Consider the following 24,446-nt stretch of genomic DNA (forward strand, 5'->3'; position numbering starts at 1 on the left):
CGTTCACAAACGTAAACACTACACTGCTATTCGAAAGACGAGCGTCGACTAGTCCGAACCGGGCGAGCGGACTGGCGGGCGAGCTAAGCTAGCGAAGCGCGGGTGCGCCAACGAGGTGAACGAGTAGCTTCGCTGGAATCGTCGGATATTTCGTTAGCTTAGCTCGTTAGGTTAGTCGGTAGCTCGCGGTGTGAACCGAAGTATGTAAAGAGGTGAAACGATGTTCGCCCGCCTAGCCCGCCCGCCCGCTAGCTGGCGGTGTGGCCTGAGCTTTATAATATTAGTGTGGTGTGATTTTGAATTTTGAATTTCAGATCGGCACAGTGTACCAGCTAGTGATAACTATAACCATCCTGCTCTCTCAAGTTTTGGGCTTGGAGTCAATCCTTGGCACCGGCGTTGGTTGGCCGTGGCTGTTGTGCGTCACAGCGATCCCTGCTGTGCTGCAGTGCTGCACACTGCCGCTCTGCCCCGAGTCGCCCAAGTACCTCCTGCTAAATAAGGGCGCGGAGTTGCACGCCCAAAGGGGTAAGAAAATGTCCCATCATTCTTTCTGTGGCAGCGTGGTGAGGACTCCAATAAAATGCCGCACACATTTAGAAAGAAAAAAAACTGGCAAATGCGAGTCAGCCTCGCGCACTGATACACGTACGAAGCGATTTGCTTCCTCGTTTCTAATCCGAACTGCCGAACCGAAAAGGATATGGAACACCCTTCGGGCATTTGTTTTCCCTCCCACTTTTAATATGGGTACCTTCAAGTCAAGAGTGAATAGGCAACGTCTAGGCAAGCGCGCTCCATCTTAGGCTGCATTATCACTTGCTAGCAGGTCTGATTGCAGCCAAGCGCTAGTCTGTGTGTAATTTTAAAAAAAAACTAAGTTTTTAATCATTTATGTTTCAGCCCTAAACTGGTTGAGAGGAGACGTAGCAGTTCATGGTGAAATGGAAGAAATGCATCAGGTAGGTACCTTTTTTAGGGTTGCGTACCTCAAAAGGAAAAAAAGGAACCCTTATTCTATAAGTTTTATAGGATCACTTTGTTGTCTGTCTATCCGTCTGTGTCTGTTCATATCGAGAAAACCTGAAGGGTTCTCCCCGTTGACCTAGAATCATGAAATATGGCAAGTAGGTAGTTCTTATAGGACAAGTAAATGAAAAATCCGAAAACCGTGAATTTGTGGTTACATCACAAAAAAAAAATTAAAATGCGTTCATGAATTACTATTTTCAATTTTCAAAGTAAGATAACTATATCAAGTGAGGTATCATATGAAAGGACTGCCTGTACATTCTAAAAAAGATTTTTATTTATTTTTATGCATAATAGTTTTTGATATACAAAATACCCGAGTACGGAACCCTGAGTGCGCGAGTCTGACTCGCAATTGGCCGTTTTTTATTATTATTAGTATCTAAGATAAGATATTCTCAGTCTAAATAAATCTTTAACAGTTCTTCATCAATTTCTTCTCCACCAGGAAGCAGAGAAGAATAAAGTGAGCAAGAAAGTGACCTTAAGGGAGCTGTTCAGCAACCGTTCCCTCAGACAGCCACTACTGATCGCCATGGTGGTGATGATAGCTCAGCAGCTCTCCGGCATCAATGCCGTCATATTCTTCTCCACGGACATCTTCAAGTCTGCCAACCTGAGCGAGAGCCAAAGCCAGTACGCCACTTTAGGTATGAAAGACAAACAATGTAGCCACACATCAATAAATCACCCACAAAAATACCCAAGTACGGAACCCTCGGTGCCCGAGTCTGACACGCGCTTGGCCAGTTTTTTTTTTTTAAATTACTGATCGCCATGGTGGTGATGTTAGCCCAGCAGCTCTCCGGCATCAATGCCGTCATATTCTTCTCCACTGACATCTTCAAGTCTGCCAACCTAAGCGTGAGCCAAAGCCAGTAAATCACCCACAAAAATACCCAAGTACGGAACCCTCGGTCACCCGAGTCTCACACACGCTTAGCCAATTTTTTATCCGACTGCAGCAGAGCCAAAAGGAAGGGTTATAATTTTAGCAGTCTATGTATGTATGTGTGTATGTTTGTATCCAGATTCTGTGTGTTCCACCATAGGGCCTAAACTACTGGGCCGATTTTGATGTGACGTGTCAATCGATTCGTCTTAAAGGTCCCGGAAGGCTATATTTTACACGAAAAAACGGCTGTTAAATTAAAAAAGTGGGGGGCTCCAAATTTTTTTTTGCTGTTGTATCGAGTGGGATGTCAAATGAAAGAGGAGAAAATTCTGAGTTCATAAATATAAATGTATTACAACATAAAAATATACCAAGCGACAGAAAAACAATTTTACTATAATATTTCAGCGTTTATTAAGACGATCGCAGTCGGGTTTTAGTTTCAACTTTATCTCTAAAATCGGTTCAGCCGTTTGAAAGTTCTCAGCTTTTTTCTAGTTACTGTAACCTTCACTTGTCGAGGGTGTTGTAAATTTTAAAGAAAAAGTCAGAATCGATGCCATTGTTTCCACTTTTGGGCAATTTCGCCCTATTTTAGGGCGAATCTCCTTACAATAGACCTATGGCCGTAAGTATCGGTTGATAATAATTCTTGTTCCCAGGCATGGGCGCAATGAATGTCGTAATGACAGTCGTCTCGCTACTGCTGGTGGAAGTCGCGGGTCGGAAGACGCTACTGCTGGCCGGCTTCAGCGGCATGACTCTGTGCTCTATCGGACTGTGTGTAGCCAACTTATACGTGGTAAGTACTTGTTCCCAGGCATGGGCGCAATGAATGTCGTAATGACAGTCGTCTCGCTACTGCTGGTGGAAGTCGCGGGTCGGAAGACGCTACTGCTGGCCGGCTTCAGCGGCATGACTCTGTGCTCTATCGGACTGTGTGTAGCCAACTTATACGTGGTAAGTACTTGTTCCCAGGCATGGGCGCAATGAATGTCATACCTAATTGCTTGCTCATTTCATGCAACTTCGTATATAAATAGATAATTTCAACTTGTACGTGTTTAATAAATAAAACTTTCACTCAAATATAACTTTTGTATTTTCTGTAATGAACAAAAATTGAGATTCCCCATTTTGAACGTGGCTAAAACGCTATCCGCGAAAAGCCAAAAAAAAGAAACTTTATTTACTTATTTTAGTCTGTGGTCGATCGCCATTGTAAGATGCGCGCGCAACTGCTAATTTTTCCCGCCATTACGAAAAATTTTTCACAGCTCGTTTTCACTGTTGAAATTACAATTATGTATTTATTAATTAAAATGTCTACAAGTACTAATGTAAAGTAAATTACAGTTATTTATTAATTAAAATGTCTAGAAGTAGGTACTAATTATGAAGAAAATGATTTATGTTGTACTCCGCCTGATATAAGATGTGAAGACCTTAACGTTATGGAAAGTTTACTACCTGAAAACTCCAAGGAAAAATTATTTTTTAGTGTGTTCACAAGTGTGTTGAAAAACATCGTATAATACACGTGTGTATTGATGATTACCGTCCTCATCTATCTTAAGACCCTCATCTAACGGCTCGGGTCTCAATGGTGCCTCAGCGGTAATCACCAACATTACACACTTATACCATAATGTACTATTACATAAATAATTGGAGACTTCGCCTGTGGTGGCGTTTGCTGGCACGCGTGCGGTGCTTTTTTGGAGTGTTTTTGTGTGAGAAGTGGCCGGTTTTTGTGTTCTGCTGGTGTTTATTGGTGGTGGAAATGACTGGGAAGCGCTCTAAAGGGGCGCCGCGTGTATGTCGGCGGCCGCCGGCACAGACGAAGTCCAAACTAATACATATAGTTTCCATAACTTGTAAATAACTACAAACTTGACGTTGGTCAATCAGTGATAATTAAACCAAAAAAAATCGACCCTCCATATAGATTCAAATTCCATCTCTATTGCGGCGTGGGTAAAACCTTTTTCTTATCCGATGTATTTACCTTTTCAGACAAAATACGTATGGGTGTCGTACGTTTGCATTGCGCTGGTGATTCTCTTCGTGGTCATGTTTGCGGTGGGCCCGGGGTCCATCCCGTGGTTCCTGGTCACTGGTGAGTTGATATACCTGATTTTCTTTAACCAAGTTCAAAAAAATGTAGTATAGAAGCAGGTGTTATTTTGCGGAAGTCCATGATATACAAGGAACCAAAAGCTTAACTTGCTATAATCCGCCAAACCAAAGAAATCTGTATGGTGCAACATGCAGCATGCGACATGCACCGCCCGCCCTCCCACTGATAAACATGCAGGAAAAGCCAGCCACCAAGCAAGCCACACGCACCACCACCACGCAGCACCACACAAATCCCAACACCACTCCATGATATTTTTCCATGATACTTGATGAACAAGCATGCTACATGTTGGACCATACAGATTTCTTTGGTTTAGCGGATTATAGCAAAATAAGCTTTTGGTTCCCTGAACTTCAAAAAAGTAAAGTAAAGTAAAATATTTTTATTGAAGTTATATTATTTACTCCCAAGTGTTTACTCAATAAATCTGAAACGGAGTACCTAGGTAGGTATTATGTTTAATTTAAGAAAAATAAAAATAAAGTGTTCCAACAGGTCACTTAGTACTTATAGTAAAGACTTTAAGGACGAACCGCGTTTCTGAACGTTTCACTATGTGGTATTTTTAATAGAAAGAAAAAAATAGTTAAGCTAACCATAGACCACAGTTCGTCACGTTCGAATTTCAACTTATTAGAGCCTCAATAGCTCAACCGGTAAAGGAGTGGACTGAAAACCGAAAGGTCGACGGTTCAAACCCCGCCCGTTGCACTATTGTCGTACCTACTCCTAGCACAAGCCTGACGCTTAGTTGGAGAGGAAAGGGGAATATTAGTCATTTAACATGGCTAATATTCTTTTAAAAAAAAAACTCTTACTTTGCACGCTAGCGAGCAAAATTACCACTTCCCACTCAGATTTCAAAGGGCAAACGAATCTTTTCCGAACGAGTGAAACAAAAAATCTTTTTTTTTTTGTTTTCAGAGCTTTTCAACCAGGCGGCGCGGCCGGCGGCGTCGTCTGTGGCGGTCACTGTGAACTGGACGGCGAACTTCATTGTTGGACTTAGCTTTCTACCACTGACTGTAATTTTTTGTTTATTTATTTTTTTTTAAATCAAAAGAAAAACAGAACCGACTTCAATAACTACAATCACTAACAAATGTAAATTAAAAAATAACACCCCCAACAAGTGAAGGTTACAGTAACTAGAAAAGTGCTGATAACTTTCAAATGGCTGAACCGATTTTCTTGGCTTCTTGGATTTTATAGCTAAGAATGCTCTCGATCAAGCCACCTTTCAAACAAAAAAAAACTAAATTAAAATCGGTTCATTTCTTTGGGAGCTACGATGCCACAGACAGATACACACGTCAAACTTATAACAACCCTCTTTTTGGGTCGGGGGTTAAAAATAGGTTCATCGTCACTCGTTTCATACAATCGTAGTTCCAATTTGATTTGAATATTAAGCAACCAAAGTCCATGAAATTTTGCAGACATATTCTAGAAACTAATATCTATGTCTGTGGTTTTCCAGATTTCTGTTAAAATATTCGGTTTCAAAGTTACGCGGTCTTAAAAATTTACATACAAATCTTTGAGCCCCTGTAATTTTAAAACTACATATTTTTAGAAAAACCTTAAACACCACAGACACAGATATTAGTTTCTAGAATATGTCTGCAAAATTTCATTGACTTTGGTTGCTTAATATTCAAATGAAATTGGAACTACGATTGTATGAAACGAGTGACGGAGAGAGCCCTGTTAATCTAAATGTGTAACTCTGTGGGCGGTACTATAGTAAATAAATAAATAAATAAATAACGTAAAGAGAGAGCCCTATACTAACTTCTCTCCGTGGATAGAGTATAATATGGATAAGATGCTTATAAAATTGTTCTTCTTCCAGCTCGTTCTTGGGGCGAACACGTTCATAATATTCGCCATACTGGAGTTCCTCTTCATCCTGTTCATCGCGCTCAAGGTCCCGGAAACTAAGAACAAGAGCATCGAAGAGATAACCGCCATGTTCAGGCAACAGATGTAATAAAACCGTCAAGTGCAAGTCCACGCGAATAGGGATGATGACAACTAGTCAAATCAGCGACTTTTTATCAAACGTCAAAACACTCAGTAAGGGAGCTTTTATGAAATTCACAGATGTGACGTCATAACATTTGACGTAATTTGACGTACTTTTTTTGTTTAAATCGATAATTTAAAATGGTTAGCAAACTTCTAGCATCGAATGTGGATTTCACGAATTTTGGAAGACACTCTTTAATAATTACTTACTAAGAAATAACTTGTTTTTGACATAGACATCGTCCCCATTGGGACCTCCTTTTTGGAAGTCGGTTAAAACACCGGCCAAGGGCGAGTTAGACTCGCGCACCGAGGGTTCCGTACTCGGGTATTTTTTCCGACATTTTGCACGATAAATTAACTAATAAGTATAATGCATAAAAATAAATAAAAATCTGTTTTAGAATGTACAGGTTAAGCCCTTTCATATGATACCCCACTCGGTATAGTTATCTTACTTTAAAAATTGAAACATTTTTTTTTGTGTGACGTAACCGCGAATTCACGGTTTTCGCATTTTTTCCTTTACTTGTGTTATAAGACCTAGCTACCTGTCAAATTTCATGATTTTAGGTCAACGGGAAGTACCCTATAGGTTTTCTTGACAGACACTCCGGACGGACACACAGGCAATAAAGTGATCCTATAAGGGTTCCGTTTTTATTTTGAGGTACGAAAACCTAAAAACTACCTTTTGTAAATCATTAATTCCTGAACCAAAGGTTTGATATTTCATCACAATTTTTCATTGCAATATTTTATAATAATAATAATAAACATTTATTTCGGAACATTTCATCCATATAGTGTTAGTAACAGGGCCTTATGAACTATGTTAGTGATTAAATTAAACTACATTGTTATTAACTGTTAAATTAAGCTTAATTCATGTAACTTCGGGACCACTGGGTGTTCATATGTATGTACACCCAGTGCTTCATAAAGGGGTTTTCGCACTTTGGAGCCAATGTATTCAAAATACTGTTGGAGCTCCCGCGTACTCTGGATAGGAACCTACCTAATATTTATATAGGAACCTACCTAATTTAATTGAAAATCAGTCAACTATTATCAACTGTGACGTAATAAATAAGGGAAGGTTTTTGCGCATCGCTCTATAGGGAAGGTCTATGTCCAGCAGTGGACTCCGCAGGCTGATGATGATGATGACATAATATACAGGGTGTTTGGTAATTAGTATATAATGACGACACGTACCCATGCTACTTTGATCTGATGAATACAATGCTGAAGTATAACGACGAAATAAAATTATAAAAATTTCCATATAAAATTTAAAAAAAAATTATGTCAAAGTTTTCATAACCCTAACGTGCCCTAACTCACTGAGATCGTTGGCCATCTTTAGATAGGCCAAGGCCAACGATCTCAGTGAGTTAGGGGACATTAGGGCCATGAAAACTTGGTCATAAAAAAAAATTAAAATTTTGTATGGAAATTTTTATAATTTTATTTCGTCATTTTACTTCAGCATTGTATTTATCAGATCAAAGTAGCATGGGTACGTGTCGTCATTATTTACTAATTACCAAACACCCTGTATATTACGTCATCATCATCATCATAGCTATATACCTAAGGCAATATTTACTTTTAATAACATTTTTAAATACTAGAAAGCTCTTGAAATCTCAAAGAAGGCTGCAAGTAGGCAGTAGGAAGAATACTCTAAAAGTTTAATTTATTGATGTAATTAAGTGTAATACTCCTTAATTTCTACAGTTTGCGTAGTTTTTAATTTCGTAGAATATACTTACAATTATTATATGGTAGATAATTATTAACTAAGCATTTATAATATTAGGTAAGAATATTTTGTTGAGAAATATATTTTTTTTAAATAAAATTTGTATGTAACTGAGTTTTGTTTGATTTATTTACCAAATATCCTACCAAATATTAATTAGATGAAACTAGAGATAATCTAAAGAATCTAAACTAATAAATAAAATTGAAGTGTATGTCTGTTTGAACCAGAGACATGCTACCTAAACATGATTGTGCACTTCAGCTTTAAGAGGGCTCTCTCCGTCACTCGTTTCATACAATCGTAGTTCCAATTTCATTTGAATATTAAACAACCAAAGTCCATGAAATTTTGCAGACATATTCTAGAAACTAATATCTATGTCTCTGGTTTTCCAGATTTCTGTTAAAATATTCGGTTTCAAAGTTATGCGGTCGTTAAAATTTACATACAAATCTTTGAGCCCCTGTAATTTTAAAACTACACATTTTTAGAAAAATCTAAAACACCACAGACACAGATATTAGTTTCTAGAATATGTCTGCAAAATTTCATGGACTTTGGTTGCTTAATATTCAAATGAAATTGGAACTACGATTGTATGAAACGAGTGGAAACGAGTGACGGAGAGAGCCCTGTTAATTCCCTGCAAAAATAAATTCTGTTGCATTAGCATAAAGTCCAATTTCTAATACAATTATGCTAAACGGAAAAGCGAGCCGAGCGAGAGGTCACTAAATTGGAGTGTGTCACTGTCTAATGGATTGCAAGCATAAAAAAATATTTTCTATGGTACGAATGTACCATATAATAATAATGGTGATGTGGCTCACAAAGTTCTTAATCATTGTTTATTATTTCAAACAACGAGATTACTTTCTTTTGTTTTCGCAGTAATTTCCATACTGTTATCTTTATTTTATAATGTCATTAAAATATCATTTAGTTTAAAAAGTATTATAAATATTTTTTTTAAATTAATAATCGACTAATTTGTGAGAATTAGTCGATACTAGAGCTAATTTCTTAAACTGGACCCTTTCAAGTAAAGATTTTTATATAAACCTGTGAGGATGATACTGCCATTGGCACAATTAAAGTGCCATAAGCCTACGTATTAGTTTACAAATTGCGAAAAACTAAATTAAAGAATTTCGCGGGCAAACCCATCGCATCCACGTTACGAGGGGAAACAAAATAATGGACGAAAATAAAATTAAATAAATATTTATTGCTATTAAATAAATTAATTAATTATTATTTACATATGTTCAAAAACTCATTTAACGCGGGTACGTATTGTTTCCTGGAAGCCGATAGATTCATTTGCTTGAAGTAGAAACAGTGGACCTCGGGAACTGATATTAACTGCAGCGAAGGACTGGACCATTTTTGAAGAAACTTTGCCAGCTGCAACAAATAAGAAAGCTATTTTAGCGTTTAAAGTTAAAAAAAAATTGGTTGTCTGTAAAGTCGGTTTACTGACGATAGTTGAACGTGACAACAAAGGCCGATTGTGCTTCTTTGTCGCTCGTTCCGCGCTCTCGCTTGCACTTCAAGCCTTACATGGAACGCCTCAGAGCGAGGTAACGCCGCATGAGTCATGTTTTTTCGTGCGTGCAGCCGGCTCTATCGAATTATAAGACGTGGTCACGTCAAAAAATTCTTTAGATAAGTCTATCCCGCACCCGGATGCCGCTGTACGATAGACAGTTAATTTTTTCGTGAACACATTTTAATTTTTTTTTTAATGATTTGACCACGAGTTCGCGGTTTTCAGATTTATTCCTGTACTTGTGCTATAAGACCTACCTACATACCAAATTTCATGATTCTAGGTCAACGGGAAGTACCCTATAGGTTTCTTGACAGACACGACGGACAGACAGACAGACAGACAGACAGACAACAAAGTGATCCTATAAGAGTTCCGTTTTTCCTTTTACGGAAGGAAAAGGAAAAACGGAAGGTACGGAACCCTAAAAATTTTAATCTTTCTGCTTTCTTCCTTCTGTGTTGTGTTCCTTTACACGTGCTTATTGCACTAGCTTGACTTCTGCCTATCTATCTATACATATATCTATCTATCTTTTTGTGTAACAAACGTCAATACTATGATAATATAGGAATGTAACCATATCTTACACCTCTGATCTCAACTAGCTACTGATACTTGTGTACAGTTGTTGTTGGGACTACTTACATCTTCAGCTAGCTCTTGCTCCACGGAGCTGATAACAGTGGCGTCCCTTTGCAGCGTCACCTTCAGTTCCATGCCGAGCAGGAGCGCCAGGGCACACCCACGGGACGACAGGGCTTCGCTCACGGCCTCTACAGCGTTGGGTTTTTGGAGAAAATCCTGAAAAAAAAAACAAAAATAGAACTTCGAACTGAGAAGAAAAAAATAGAATTGCTCTGTGACAGAAATATCTAACACTAGCGACCCGCCCCGGCTTCGCACGGGTGGACACTACCACGAAAAATCCCATCTATTTTCCGGGATAAAATATAGCCTATACGGATTCGGAAGAATCCCTCTAAGTAATGGTAAAAGAAATTTTGAAATCGGTCCAGTAGTTTTTGAGCCTATTCAATACAAACATACAAAAATACAAAGGTTTCCTCTTTATAATATTTTATCTAGCATTTTTTTAGACTCGGTAGGCGGTATAGTGTGTTTCATCGAATAGTACCTATGGCGTTATGTTGGCTCCACTATCTGTCCAAGTCATGGACACCATATTTGCATAAGAAGACGCAGATTTCGTTTATTTTCATTTGATTTTCCTGAATGAATGAAATGAAAATCAAATGAAAATAAACAAAATCTGCGTCTTCTCATGCCAATATGGTGCCCATGACTTGGACAGACAGTGGAGCCAATATAACGCCATAGGTACTATTCGTTCGCGTGGATGTAGGTTTTTTAAAATTCCCGTGGGAACTCTTTGATTTTCCGGGATGAAAAGTAGCCTATGTGCTAATCCAGGGTATAATCTATCTCCATTCTAAATTTCAGCCCAATCCGTCCAGTAGTTTTTGCGTGAAGGAGTAACAAACATACACACACACACACACACACACATACAAACTTTCTCCTTTATAATATTAGTGTGATGTGAAGTGTGATTCATAGATTCAGTTACCTTAACTAGTATAGGGAAGCTGGGTACGAGAATATGGCCGAATATCTTTAAGTCCTTCCTTAACAGTTGAGCAGCACTCAGAGAAGATACATCGCTTCGAGCCGCTAATAGACGATCTACCCGCAATTTCCTGAAAATTTTTGACGTGAAAACGTCTTATAATTCGATAGAGCCGGCTGCACGCACGAAAAAACATGACTCATGCGGCGTTACCTCGCTCTGAGGCGTTCCATGTAAGGCTTGAAGTGCAAGCGAGAGCGCGGAACGAGCGACAAAGAAGCACAATCGGCCTTTGTTGTCACGTTCAACTATCGTCAGTAAACTGACTTTACAGACAACCAATTTTTAGAAAAAACCGGTCAAGTACGACCCAGACTCGCGCACCGAGGGTTCCGTACTCGGATATGTTTCCAACATTTTGCACGATAAATAAAAATCTGTTTCAGAATGTACAGGTGATATATATCATTTCATATGATACCCCACTTGGTATAGTATTCGTACTTTGAAAATTGAAACACATTTTAATATTTTTTTTGAGATGTAACTACAAATTCATGGTTTTCGGATTTTTTCCTTTACATGTGCTATGAGATCTACCTACCTGCCAAATTACATGATTCTAGGTCAACGGGAAATATCCTATAGGTTTTCTTGACAGACAAGACAGACAGACAAACGAACAGACAGACAACAAGTTGATCCTATAAGGGTTCCGTTTTTCCTTTTGAGGTACGGAACCCTAAAAATAACTATATAAAAGAAATATATTTCAGAATTGCTTCATCAAATCAGTAGAGACGCCAAACAGAACAGCCTTACCTTTCCGTTTCACACTGATCAATCTTGAGCAGATGTTCAAGGAATGCCACAATTTCTTCATCGTGTTTCGTCGCCTTGTTGACTTCTTTAGAAAAGTTGACAGTATCCAGAAGTATTACGCCTGGAAAATCATCTAAATATGACAGTATCCAGAAGTATTACGCCTGGAAAATCATCTAAATATGACAGTATCCAGAAGTATTACGCCTGGAAAATCATCGAAATATGACAGTATCCAGAAGTATTACGCCTGGAAAATCATCTAAATATACAAAAGGAAATGCTGACTGACTGACTGACTGACTGACTTATCTATCAACGCACAGCTCAAATAGCTATTATGATGAAGACATTCTCTAAAAAAGAATTTTATAGAAAACTAGAGGATGCCCGCGACTTCGTCCGCGTGGATTTAGATTTTTATAGATCCCGTGGGAACTGTTTAATTTTCCGGGATAAAAAGTTTCCTGTGTCAATTACAGGGACGCAAGCTACCTCGGTACCTTTCATACAAATCGGTTAAGCGGACGGGTCTAGGGTCAGTTTAACCGATTCTGACGAAATTTGGTACAGGGTTAGCTGATATTCCGGAGACGGACATAGGCTACTTTTATATCCCGGAAAATCAAAGAGTTCCCACGGGATTTCAAAAAACTTAAATCCACGCGGGCGAAGTCGCGGACATCGGCTAGTAATGAATAAAAATAATAAAAAAAAAACTTACTGTACAAAAGCTGTGTGCAGGCTGGGTGGTCAGTATAGAAGTCTACCTCCTTGGCTATGAGGGCACTCAAATCTCTGATTCTCTGAGCAATCAGAGTGCAACACGACCCAACCACCTCTATTGTACTCCGAGTGTCTTCACTGAAATATATGTTTGTCATCTATACATATAATAAAATTGTAGGAAAGTGGTGTCTGTACAATGGAAATATATAAAAAAAAAGCAGGGGTTGTTATTATGGGGCGCCAGCCAGGTAACCTCCCAGTGTGCCTGGATGCTGCTGGTCCCTTTTGGATGCGTCCGAGGGGAAGAGCAGTGTTCGGGCCGGTGCGCCCCGGTAACATGGCTAATAATTTCTCTTCGGAGTTATTGTTGGCTATGGCTAATGACCTGGCAGGGGGGGAGGTTTCTCCGCGTGTCCCTCTGACTAGCAGAGGGCACAGTGGATGAAGCGGAGGATGGGACGCGGGCGACGTGCGCGTCCCAAGGTCGGGGGACGCACTTCGTTGGTGCGTCCCGGAGGTGTGTCGATGGGGACCGAGCAGGTCCCCGGTGGAGGGTCTGCCTTGGCAGACGTCGCTGGCTGGGTCGCGGTTGTTTGCTTCGGCCGTTCCCGTGACCCAGTCGCCAGGCGACGCGCAGTAGCGCCGCTGGGGTTTAGTGGGTATTCCGGTCGCCTCTCGGCCGGCGAGTCCCACATACCCTCCCTCCGGGGGGGATGCGTAAATGCATTCCCCAGCGTCAACAAAAAAAAAAAAAAAGGGGTTGTTATTATATCGATGCCGAACCCGAAATTGTAATTAATTTTTTTTTTGTCTGTTTGTCTGTGTGTTTGTGCACGCTAATATCAGAAACGGCTTATTAGATTTAGATACGGTTTTCACTAATATATTGTAGTAAGCTTCACTTAACATTTAGTGTTTATTTCATGTCAATCGGTTCATAAATAAAAAAGTTATGTCAATTTAAAGAATCACGGCGAACATTTTTAACGTACAGAGTACGTACTACACGCCTCGCGCCTGAGCGTCCGTGGCTATATAAAGCGCGCTGAGAGCTATTCCACGCGAACGAAGTCGCGGGCACAGCTAGTATAGTAATAACTTGTGATATAGTCCGTAAATTCAGCCAGATCCATCCAGTTTGAACTGTGCGTTGATAGATTAGTCAGTCAGTCAGCTTTTTCTTTATATATATATTTATATATATATATATATATAGATAGATACTAGCTGATACCCGCGACTTCATCCGCGTGGAGGAAAATCCCGCGGGCACTCGTTTGATTTTTCGGGATAAAAAGTAGCCTATGTGTTAATCCAGGGTATAATCTATCTCCATTCCAAATTTCAGCCAAATCTGTCCTGTAGTTTTTGCGTGATTGAGTAACAAACATCCAAACATCCACAATTTCAGATTTATAATGTTAGTAGAATTAGGTTAGGTAAACAATACCTGTATGTCCATTGGCTTCTGTCCAGCGGCCGATGGTCAATTATCTCAGTGACATAAGGTGCTAAGTACTCATATTTCTTAGCTAGAACATGGTGGTCTACTAACACTATTTTAGTTTTCCCTTCTGCTACCAATTTTTCCATATTTATGTCATCACTGAAAAGTAATTTAATCCATCATCATCATGATCAACCCATTGTCGGTCCACTACTGAGCACAGTACTCCTCAGAATGAGAAGGGCTTAGGCCAAAGTCTGCCACGCTGGCCCAATGCGGATCAGCAGCTACCAATTTTTCCACATGACGTCATCACTGAAAAGCAGGTAATTTCATTCCTAATTATCATTATGATCAACCTATTGCCGGCCCACTACAGAGCACAATACTCCTCTCAGAATAAGACAGGCTTAGGCCATAGTCTGCCACTCTGACCCAATGCGGATTGGCAGGCTTCACACACCTTTCAGAACATGGAGAACTCTCAGGCATGCAGTGTTACATGTAAGTTTTCATATATGTTACTTTGTCATATTTTGACATTGACATAACATTGACAGTTTTCGAATTATTTTTATTTGCAATCTGTCACTGTGTTTTTGTACAGTCCTAGTACAGTCTAATGCCAATTTCCGATTCAGAGATATATTTTTCCCCTTTCTTAAGAGGGCTCGCTCCGTCACTCGTTTCATACAATAGTAGTTCCAATTTCATTTGAATATTAAGCAACTAAAGTCCATGAAATTTTGCAGACATATTCTAGAAACTAATATCTATGTCTGTGGTTTTCCAGATTTCTGTTAAAATATTGGGTTTCGAAGTTACGCGGTCTTAAAAAAATTCATACAAATCTTTGAGTCCCTGTAATTTTAAAACTACATATTTTTAGAAAAATCTAAAACACCACAGACACAGATATTAGTTTCTAGAATATGTCTGCAAAATTTCTTGGACTTTGGTTGCTTAATATTCAAATGAAATTGGAACTACGATTGTATGAAACAAGTGACGGAGAGAGCCCTGTTAATAATGCAGGTGAAGACAGCACAGGCTTGTGTCACCTTGAAGACCTAAAATTGTACTCTTGATATGACAGTTGACACTCAAGCAAATATAATGAGACCTTTCTCAAAATGTATGCACTATAACTACATGCAACTTACCTAAACACTAGGTCCTTTTCAGTTATACCATGCTCTTGCAAACAGAAAACAACTTCTGTCTTCAAACCAAAGTCCTCCCTATTGACGTCCAGGACAGAGATAAATATATCATCACTGCACTCTTCACTCCTTTTGGAGGCTGTGCACACTTTACATTTGATCCTATTGTGCTGCCAGTGCAGAAAAATGGCATAGACTATAGAGGTGACGGCTGAGTCTAAGTCACAACTCTCATTACCTAAGACTATGGTTAGGTTTGAATAGTTGTTAGACTTCTGAAAGAAGAGATGGTGGATGAGACGGGTCAGCCCGCGAAACTCAAATTTAATTTGGTTTTTCGCAATTTGTAAACTAATCCGACAAAGTAGGCTTATGGCACTTAAATTGCGCCAATGGCAGTATCATCCTCACAGATTTATATAAAAATCTTTACTTGAAAGGGTCCAGTTTAAGAAATAAACTCTAGTATCGACTATAACCCACAAATTATTCGATACTAGAGCTAATTTCTTAAACTGGAGGAGGAGCCCCAGCGATAAAAATGTAAATCCATGTCTTTGGACAGCCCAATTGATCAGTAAAAATTATAACCTAAAACTTACCTTTTTTATTAATTTTACTAACCTCGGATCAATTAAACACAACAATATTTCGTATAAACTATAATTTACGCAGTTTAACGTTAAAATAACTGAATTAATTGACTAAAAATAGTGAATTTTGAAAAGCATACTTAGAAGTTTTCGTACACTAACCAGTTTGTTTAAAGTAGTTGAGAAGTATTCCTCCATGATAAAGTTGAATTAAAGGTTAATTTAGATATTTCATTTGGTAATTTTACACATTGTTTTCTAATTATTCATCCTGGAAAATCGGTTGGAAAATCACGACACGGAAAATAATCGGTGTTTTGACATATGACACTGACGTCTGACAGTTGACACATAGACATAGATGACATAGAGTAAATATGGCGTGCGCGTTCTTATTATACTAGGTCTGTGGTTCTAACTTCTATGCATTATTATGACAATTTGGTCTGTGATGACTGATGACGATGATTGCAACGCATTGATCACAGGTTTAGTGATGATCAAGTGCAATAATCATTCAATGATAAGGTCAATAATCACAGGTATAATGATGATCATAATGCAATATAATTATAATGCAATATAATATAATTATTACACAAATGTCACAAGTATTTCAGAGCAGCATGCACTGTGCACTTTTTCCTTACAAGTCATGATGATCACTATCATCACTATAGGAACTATCATCTTCTCTATCAGGGACTCTCGCAGAGAGAGTCTGCACGGACAATACGTGATGATCACAATGATAATTATAGTCGTGCGCGCAAACCGCAAAAATACTCACAGGTATGATGATTGCAATGCAGTGATCAAAAGTTTAATGATGATCGAAGTGTAATAATCACATAATGATGATTTATAATCACAATGATAAGGCAATGTAATAATCACAGGCATAGTAATTAATCACAGATATAATTAATCACAGGTACAATGATGAGCACAATGCAATGATTTATTCGACAAAACTACAATTATCACAATTATTTTGGAGCAGCTTTCAAAGTGGTTCATACATTCTTCCTTAGAAGTCATCACTATCATCTTCATCACTATCATCTTCATCACTATCATGGAACTTGCTAGAGCACGGACTCCCGCAGAGAGGGCACAAATGACAATCTGTAATGTTTTTACACGAAACGCATCTTTTTTCATTCATTTTTTGTTTTTTCATTAATATGTATGATACAGGTACATGAAATCCTGCGGGAGGGTCAGCCGCAGACGGTGATTTATACCTGTGACGGCACAGAATTTGCTTGCATAGTTTCTTGCGGAAATCGTAATGTTTCATATCCCTTTTATTGTACAAAATGTGTGCATTCAAAACGCTTACGTTCAAAAGTTTTCGGAAAAACATTTTGTACCAAACTTTCGCATTTTTTCGATTTATTAGGAATTTAAACAGCAAATTTTTCCTCTCCATCGGGAATTTAAACAGCAAATTGTCTTTCCTGTGAACGCCTTGGGTGTGTCGGTTGTAATCTAACATTATTTTAGGTGTCTTCAGATTGTTAGTTACCACTGTTTCAGTTCCATGATAGGTGGTAATAAAATTCACACATCTATTTTTAGTAATCCACGCAAATATATCAACATCCCCAGATGTGCTGCCGTGTATTTCGGACATATTTCTGTTCTTTTCAGTCTCATCATCAATTATATTTCTGACTCTTTCCGACACTTCAGTGGGTAAGTAGGATTTTTGAACTAAGCCAGCGCAGTCGAAACCGCGCTGTTTCAATTGTCTAGCTAAAATGGGTGAGCTGTAAAACTTATCCATCCAAATGGTATGCCCTTTACCTTCCAAGCCCTTTAGGAGTTCAGTAAGTAAGCCTGGTATCATTCCAGTAGTTATATCACCTGGAAAAGTAGAAAAAATATTTTTAGGCTTATTTCATGGTTTAACAAGTGTAAATTAAAAATTTATAACACCCCCGACAAGTGAAGGTTACAGTAACTAGAAAAGAGCTGATAACTTTCAAACGGCTGAACCGATTTTCTTGAATTATAGCTAAGAACACTCTCGATCAAGCCACCTTTCAAACAAAAAAAACTAAATTAAAATCGGTTCATTCGTTTAGGCGCTACGATGCCACAGACAGATACACAGATACACAGATACACAGATACACACGTCAAACTTATAACACCCCTCTTTTTGGGTCGGGGGTTAAAAAGTAGTATTTCTTGTACGGAACTCTTCAAAAATCGGTCAAATGCGTGTCTGACTCGCAGTTGACTGATTTTTTAGGGTTCCGTACCTCAAAAGAAAAAACGGAACCCTTATAGGATCACTTTGTTGACTGTCTGTCTGTTAGTCCGTCCGTCCGTCGTGTCTGTTAAGAAAACCTATAGGGTACTTCCCGTCGACCTAGAATCACGAAATTTGGCAGGTAGGTAGGTCTTATAGCACAAGTAAGGGAATAAATCCAAAACCGTGAATTTGTGGTTACAGAAAAAAAAATTGTTTTAATTTTCAAAGTAAGAAGACTATGCCAAGTTGGGTATCATATGAAAGGACTTTACCTGTACATTCTAAAACAGATTTTTATTTATTTTTATGCAAAATAGTTTTTGATTTATCGTGCAAAATGACGAAAAAATATCTGAGTACGCAACCCTCGGTGCGCGAGTCTGATTCGCATTTGACCAATTTCTTTTGTTAGCTGTTTTAGTATTTAGTATTAGTATAACAAACAAACCAACTAACTATAATAAAATTAGTAGTAGTCATAAAAAATTATAAAAAAAAACACCTGGAACTAACTGCATACGCCACAAGTACCCTGTATTTGGTTCACAAATCTCAACACTTTTGACCTCAACGGGGTCCGGTTCTATACAAATTCTTCGGGTATTAACAATCCAACCTTTCCACTGAGTCAAGCCTTCATCCAAAATAACATTTTGTCCTACATTGTATAGGGTAGAAAATTTCTCATTCAGATGATCTATTAAAGGCTGCAGCTTGCATAATTTGGCCTGAGAATTATCGATTTCATTGATTTTTTCATTGAGTATGTTGTTATCAGTGAAATGTATACAATAAGTCAGTTCTTTGAAACGTCGATAAGGCATTAAGTAAAGATACCCTGTGGTTGCAAGACTTTCAACCCAATAATGTTTAATAACGTCGTTAACAATTGTTGTAGTACTAACAATTAACCCGAAATACACATACATTTCGTCTATTGTTGTGTCTTGCCATTGTTGGATTTTCGACTGACGGGCATAGCGATTGGTCTCAGTAACTATATGTTCCATAATTTTTTGATCCCATATAGCTGTGAAAGCTTCATATGGATTTGCATATGCTTTTGTAGGTCCAACATTATTATTATCAAACTTTTCTCTTCTGTTTTGAAAATTCTCAGAGGACACTTCTAAATCACTTTCATTTTCAGGACTTTGTGAAGCTTTACTACTGGAATCAGATAAATCTTTTTCATTTCGATCTTTTCCACTGGATTTTTCATTAAAATTTTGAGAATTTCCTTCTTTGAAACCAGGTTTGACATCGTAGTCCTCTGAATTTTCGGGACCAGATTTGTCTTTTACATTTTGAACTACTCCACTGAATGCATCATTAAAATTTTGAGAATCTTTTTTGATATCAGGTTTTCCACCATGGTTTTCAGTATTTTTGGGACCACATGACGTGTTAACTATGTCTTTATCATTTTTATCTTTTCCACTGGATGCACTATTACAATTTTGAGAATTTTCTTCTTCAGGTTTGCCATCGTGGTCTTCAGAATTTTTGGGACGAGATGTGTTAACATTTTGAGAAATTTTGAGTGGTTTCCAATCAAACTGATCCTTTTGTGTTGTATTTGAACCTGAAAGTGTTTCAGTGTGGGATGAGTTTTCATCATTTTCATCCAAGCTCTCATCACTATCGCTGTATGGTTCTCGGTAAATATATTTGGAGAGTCGATCTTCATCTACCTCGGATCCACTGCTTGTATCCTCTTCGCTGCCTGTAAAAACGATATTTTTAGGATATGTAGGATAACAGGTAGACTTGTTTTACTACAGATGATAATATGAATATACAGAATTTAGGGTGGTCCTTATTCCTAAGAAATTTTTTTTTTTCTTAAATTTCGCGGGGCACCACGTTATTTGATTATATACCATTAGAAAGTATAATTCAGTATTTTTTTTGAATTTTTTTAAATGACATTTAAAGGTCGCTACCAAGGTTTGAATTTTAAACAAGTAAAAGGTCAATTTTTTTTTTTTGTTTTTTAAATTTTTTATTTTGGGGCATAGATAATGGAGAGATATATCGATATGTGGCTTAGTAATAGATCTAGAATAACAACAACAACAACAAATAGAACAAATAATAATAGAATAATAGGCGTAATACGTTAATATGGAGAAGCGCTTATGGCTTATGATTTTGTTTGTATGATCGGTCCAAATCTCGACGCGTCGGTAAAGATGAGAGGTCGAGGGGAGGCAGGGGAAGAACCGATTGTCTATGTGAGCGCGTAAAATGTAAAATAAACACCTAAATGAAACCATAATTTGAGCTGCCCTTCAACGCTTTTTGTAAAAATTTTGACAGCTGGTAGCGACCTCTGAATCTTAACAAAACAAAAAAACAAAAAAAACTTATTTCATATTTAGAGGTATATAATCAAATGAGAAAGTGCCCCGGGGATAATTCAAAAGTCGAAAAATAAGGACCACCCTAATACAGATGATAATATATTTTTAGGGTCTGTAGGGAAACAAGTAGACATGATTTACTACATGGCTACATAATTACTATATGACTACATAATTACAGACTTGATTTTGTCCCATTTGGTGTCAAGACCCTTGGTCCGTGAGGTCCCAGCGCTATAAGGCTTTTTAGAGAAATATCAAAAAGGTTAGTCGACATCACAGGAGACCGAAGAGCGGGCAGCTACCTCGGACAAAGAATTAGTCTAGCCATCCAAAGGGGGAACGCTGCCAGTATCTTCGGAACCTTGCCTAAAGGGACTTCTTTTAATAATTTATTTTAGTTAGGTATTTTATTATTTTAAGGTTTTTAGTTTTAGGTTCTTTGTTTTAATAATTTAGATTTTAGATGTTCACTCTTGTATATATAATACTAGCCAATGCCCGCGGCTTCGCCCGCGTGGATTTAGGTTTTTCGAAATCCCGTGGAAACGCTTTGATTTTCCGGGATAAAAAGTAATGTGCTAATCCAGGATATTATCTATCTCCATTCCAAATTTCAGCCAAATCCGTCTGGTAGTTTTTGTGTGAAGGAGTAACAAACACACACACACACACACACGCACACACGCACACACGCACACACGCACACACGCACACACGCACACACGCACACACGCACACACGCACACACGCACGGACGCACGCACGCACGCACGCACGCACGCACGCACGCACGCACGCACGCACGCACGCACGCACGCACGCACGCACGCACGCACGCACGCACGCACGCACGCACGCACGCACGCACGCACGCACGCACGCACGCACGCACGCACGCACGCACGCACGCACGCACGCACGCACGCACGCACGCACGCACGCACGCACGCACGCACGCACGCACGCACGCACGCACGCACGCACGCACGCACGCACGCACGCACACACACACACACACACACACACACACACACACACACACACACACACACACACACACACACAAACTTTCGGCTTTATAATATTAGTGTGATTATGTTAGGTAATAATATAATCTTAGTGAATAAAACTTAATTCAATTATTACAAACTTTTCTTGTCTTGTCTCAGATCTAGATGTCATCACTTGGTCATCACTGACAATACGCAATGTTCGAAGACATTGATCTTCCAGCCAATTTGGAATTTTCGATGTGAAAACATCCCGAATTTAAAAGTCTACTTTATCATTATTCACTAGCTGATGCCCGCGATTTCGTCCGCGTGGATTTACGTTTTTCGAAATCCCTCGGAACTCTTTGATTTTTCGGGATAAAAAGTAGCCTATGTCCGTCCCCAGGATATAAGGTAACCCTGTACCAAATTTCGTCAGAATCGTTTACACTGTTAGGCCGTGAAAAGGTAGCAGACAGACAGACAGAAAGACACACTTTCGCATTCATAATATTAGTATGGATTAGGATTAGGATTTTTTTAGTATATACCTGTATCCTCAAACATTTGCTCCATCTCTTCCTCATAGTCCTCTTCGTCGTCGCTGCATGTGTAAACTGGTCTGACTAATCTCGGCCAATGAGTGTGATCGTTCTCATCATCTGCATCACTGTTTTCTACATCTGTATCTTCCAGTTCACTGCCTGAAAAGCAAAAAAAAATTGCTGTATAATGTATACATTTTATACCCATACTATAAGCCCTAATTCACACAAGCATTATATATTTTTAACCCTAATTCTTCAAATCTTCAAATTTCACATCTGTGATCCCCCAGTTAAAAGCTGTCCCTTGTCTTTTAGTCAGTCACTGTAGCTTTTTTTTAACCCCCGACCCAAAAAGAGGGGTGTTATAAGTTTGACGTGTGTATCTGTGTATCTGTGTGTCTGTGTATCTGTGTATCTGTCTGTGGCATCGTAGCGCCTAAACGAATGAACCGATTTTAGTTTAGTTTTTTTTGTTTGAAAGGTGGCTTGATCGAGAGTGTTCTTAGCTATAATCCAAAAAAATTGGTTCAGCCGTTTAAGAGTTATCAGCTCTTTTCTAGTTTTCTTGTAGAAAAGAAGGTTAGATAACCGTTAGGTTCTTAATATTATGTCAATTGACAAATATCAAGCTGTCAAGATGGACGTTGCCTAAATACATAATTATTTATTTGAAAATGATGTTTTGGAAAACTCAAATACTTTGGATCGTCGGGGGTGTTATAAATTTTTAATTTACACTTGTTTATTCTAATGATCCCATGACTGTAATCCACCTATGCTAAGTGATGATGCATTCTAAGATGGAAGCGGGCCAACTTAGAAGGGATATGGTAGTTTAATTAAACCCATACCTTTGATTGGTTTCTATCATCGGTTTTGACGGTAGGGTGGTTACTAGCCACGCCTCAAGCCTCCCAAACTAACAAACACTACTTACCATAATTAACCAAGTTAAATGGATCAAAATGGATATTATTTGTACTTTGATCTTGGATGTTAGGTGGTTGTATTGCCGCCATATTTTGGTCAGCGCTGAAAAATTATATTGAATATTTTAATTAGATTACAAAATATGTAGATTAAGTATGTGGCGAATTCTGTTTGCTATACACAAACTCTAAACTAAAATGACAGGTCTAAATATATTGGACTTTTCCATTCTTACATGGGCATTTGAAATTCCACAATTATTCCAGGCAATTCAGTCATTATGTCACAACCAAAGGAAGCTATTTACTGCAATACCCAGCAATATTTGAAAATTTCAGCAATGTTATGCAAAATAATTGCTCCAGTTTGCTCAACTTATGGCTCCAGATCGAACGATATGTGTGCTGAGCTACAATTGCTTAAAAATTTCCCATGTAAGCACACCATAGATATGCTTACATGGGAACTTTAGATTTACATAAGATAGAACTGTCAGTTTAGTTAGGAGTTTGTGTAAAACAGGCAATCACTAAACCAAGCTTAAACCTCTAACTTTTCAGAGTATGGGTATTTTATATTATTATTCTCAAAGGTGTATAAAGTCTGCTAATCAGCACTTGGCCAGCATGGTATGCCCTATGTTAAAGCAATTAACAAGTAATATTCAATTGCTTAGAACGCTCATAACTACGAAAATTTAAGTGAGTAGATATACCTAGGTACATGGTACTGAACCCTGGATTCCACAAATAAAAGGTAATCTTGACCACTATACTATACGCTTTGCTATAAAGATCTCGCGGTCTTGGATGAATTTAACACATTCATCAAGGGCTAAGTCCATGGACTTGGTGCATTTAACTTGTTTAGCGTAATAGGTACCTACCCACATAATTGAGATTAGTTTTGATGTTACAATAGAGAGGTCATGAAAATATTGCTCAAAAAACAAATTCTCTGATGTAAGATTGTAAGCTTCTACCATAATCTAGATTGAAAAGTTTTAACACCTTATGGCTTGTTTAAAATTCAAATAAAATAAAACAGAAGTTAACTTACGATTCCATGGCATCTGTTGTATATTTAAATACAGTTTCAAATCTTGAATATGTTTAAAGTAAAAATAATATCAAGAATAATAACAATCAGCATTCTACGTAGATAATTACTATTAAAAATTATTAATTAAAGTTTCACAAAATCGTGAAATGGTGCACCGGTAAACCCATAAAAACTATGAGCCACAGATTAGGTATTAGTTGGCTATGAGCCACAGGCAGTGTTGCCAACCCGAATTTTAGAAAATTGGTAGATTATGTGCCAAATGTTGGTAGAAGTTGGTAGAATGTAAAATGCAAAATTGGTAGATCTACCACCTCAATTTAGAAGATTTTTTAAGATTAAAAATAATTCAAATATATATAAAGTGGTGATATTATGTCAAACTAATTAAAAAACCGCACGATTTGCACGATAAATCAAAAACTATTATGCATAAAAATAAATAAAAATCTATTTTAGAATGTACAGATAAAGCCCTTTCATAATATGATACCCCACTTGGTATAGTTA

The 24,446-nt window shown here is 38.2% G+C and overlaps 4 protein-coding genes across 5 annotated transcripts in view; 2 read left to right on the plus strand and 2 right to left on the minus strand.

Moving 5' to 3' along the window:
- Window positions 1-6,170, plus strand: part of LOC123879691 (solute carrier family 2, facilitated glucose transporter member 1-like) — a 21,916-nt gene extending 15,746 nt beyond the window's left edge. Inside the window, exons 6-12 of the mRNA XM_045927570.1 lie at window positions 315-528; window positions 904-962; window positions 1,481-1,682; window positions 2,590-2,729; window positions 3,944-4,046; window positions 4,995-5,095; window positions 5,926-6,170. Of these exons, the coding sequence (XP_045783526.1) occupies window positions 315-528; window positions 904-962; window positions 1,481-1,682; window positions 2,590-2,729; window positions 3,944-4,046; window positions 4,995-5,095; window positions 5,926-6,063 (957 nt within the window). The 3' untranslated portion in view covers window positions 6,064-6,170. The remainder of the gene's footprint in view (window positions 1-314; window positions 529-903; window positions 963-1,480; window positions 1,683-2,589; window positions 2,730-3,943; window positions 4,047-4,994; window positions 5,096-5,925) is intronic.
- LOC123879705 (exopolyphosphatase PRUNE1-like) overlaps window positions 1-16,107 on the minus strand; it is a 16,970-nt gene extending 863 nt beyond the window's left edge. The window contains exons 1-8 of one of the 2 annotated variants that reach the window (XM_045927598.1): window positions 15,932-16,107; window positions 15,177-15,451; window positions 14,017-14,172; window positions 12,562-12,701; window positions 11,838-11,958; window positions 11,016-11,145; window positions 10,073-10,228; window positions 9,135-9,279 (exon numbers count right to left, since the gene is read on the minus strand). In XM_045927598.1, coding sequence (XP_045783554.1) covers window positions 9,135-9,279; window positions 10,073-10,228; window positions 11,016-11,145; window positions 11,838-11,958; window positions 12,562-12,701; window positions 14,017-14,172; window positions 15,177-15,451; window positions 15,932-15,967 — 1,159 coding nt within the window. In that variant the 5' untranslated portion in view covers window positions 15,968-16,107. Of the gene's footprint in view, window positions 1-9,080; window positions 9,280-10,072; window positions 10,229-11,015; window positions 11,146-11,837; window positions 11,959-12,561; window positions 12,702-14,016; window positions 14,173-15,176; window positions 15,452-15,931 lie in introns of those variants that run through there. The other variant, XM_045927597.1, reaches the window with a different exon arrangement.
- Window positions 16,108-16,678: 571 nt separating this feature from the next.
- On the minus strand, window positions 16,679-24,138 carry LOC123879673 (piggyBac transposable element-derived protein 4-like). The gene is made up of 5 exons (XM_045927537.1): window positions 23,934-24,138; window positions 22,882-22,976; window positions 21,948-22,100; window positions 18,538-19,761; window positions 16,679-17,641 (listed from the first exon to the last, which is right to left on the minus strand). The coding sequence occupies exons 1-5, from the start codon at window positions 23,939-23,941 to the stop codon at window positions 16,800-16,802; spliced, it is 2,322 nt and encodes a 773-aa protein (XP_045783493.1). The 5' UTR covers window positions 23,942-24,138; the 3' UTR covers window positions 16,679-16,799.
- LOC123879663 (bromodomain-containing protein 8-like) overlaps window positions 22,110-24,446 on the plus strand; it is a 41,399-nt gene continuing 39,062 nt past the window's right edge. Inside the window, exon 1 of the mRNA XM_045927511.1 lies at window positions 22,110-22,121. The gene's annotated coding sequence lies outside the window, so the exon portion shown is untranslated. The remainder of the gene's footprint in view (window positions 22,122-24,446) is intronic.

Source organism: Maniola jurtina, chromosome 28 (genome assembly GCF_905333055.1).
Source record: "Maniola jurtina chromosome 28, ilManJurt1.1, whole genome shotgun sequence".
Lineage (NCBI taxonomy): Eukaryota > Metazoa > Arthropoda > Insecta > Lepidoptera > Nymphalidae > Maniola > Maniola jurtina.

Excerpts from the sequence above, each read along its gene's own strand:
- LOC123879673 (XM_045927537.1), bottom strand. Across the intron at positions 22,101-22,881 it reads ATTTAACTTGGTTAATTATG|GCAGTGAACTGGAAGATACA; the intron begins GTAAGTAGTGTT and ends TTTGCTTTTCAG. Across the intron at positions 17,642-18,537 it reads GCGTATGCAGTTAGTTCCAG|GTGATATAACTACTGGAATG; the intron begins GTGTTTTTTTTT and ends CTACTTTTCCAG.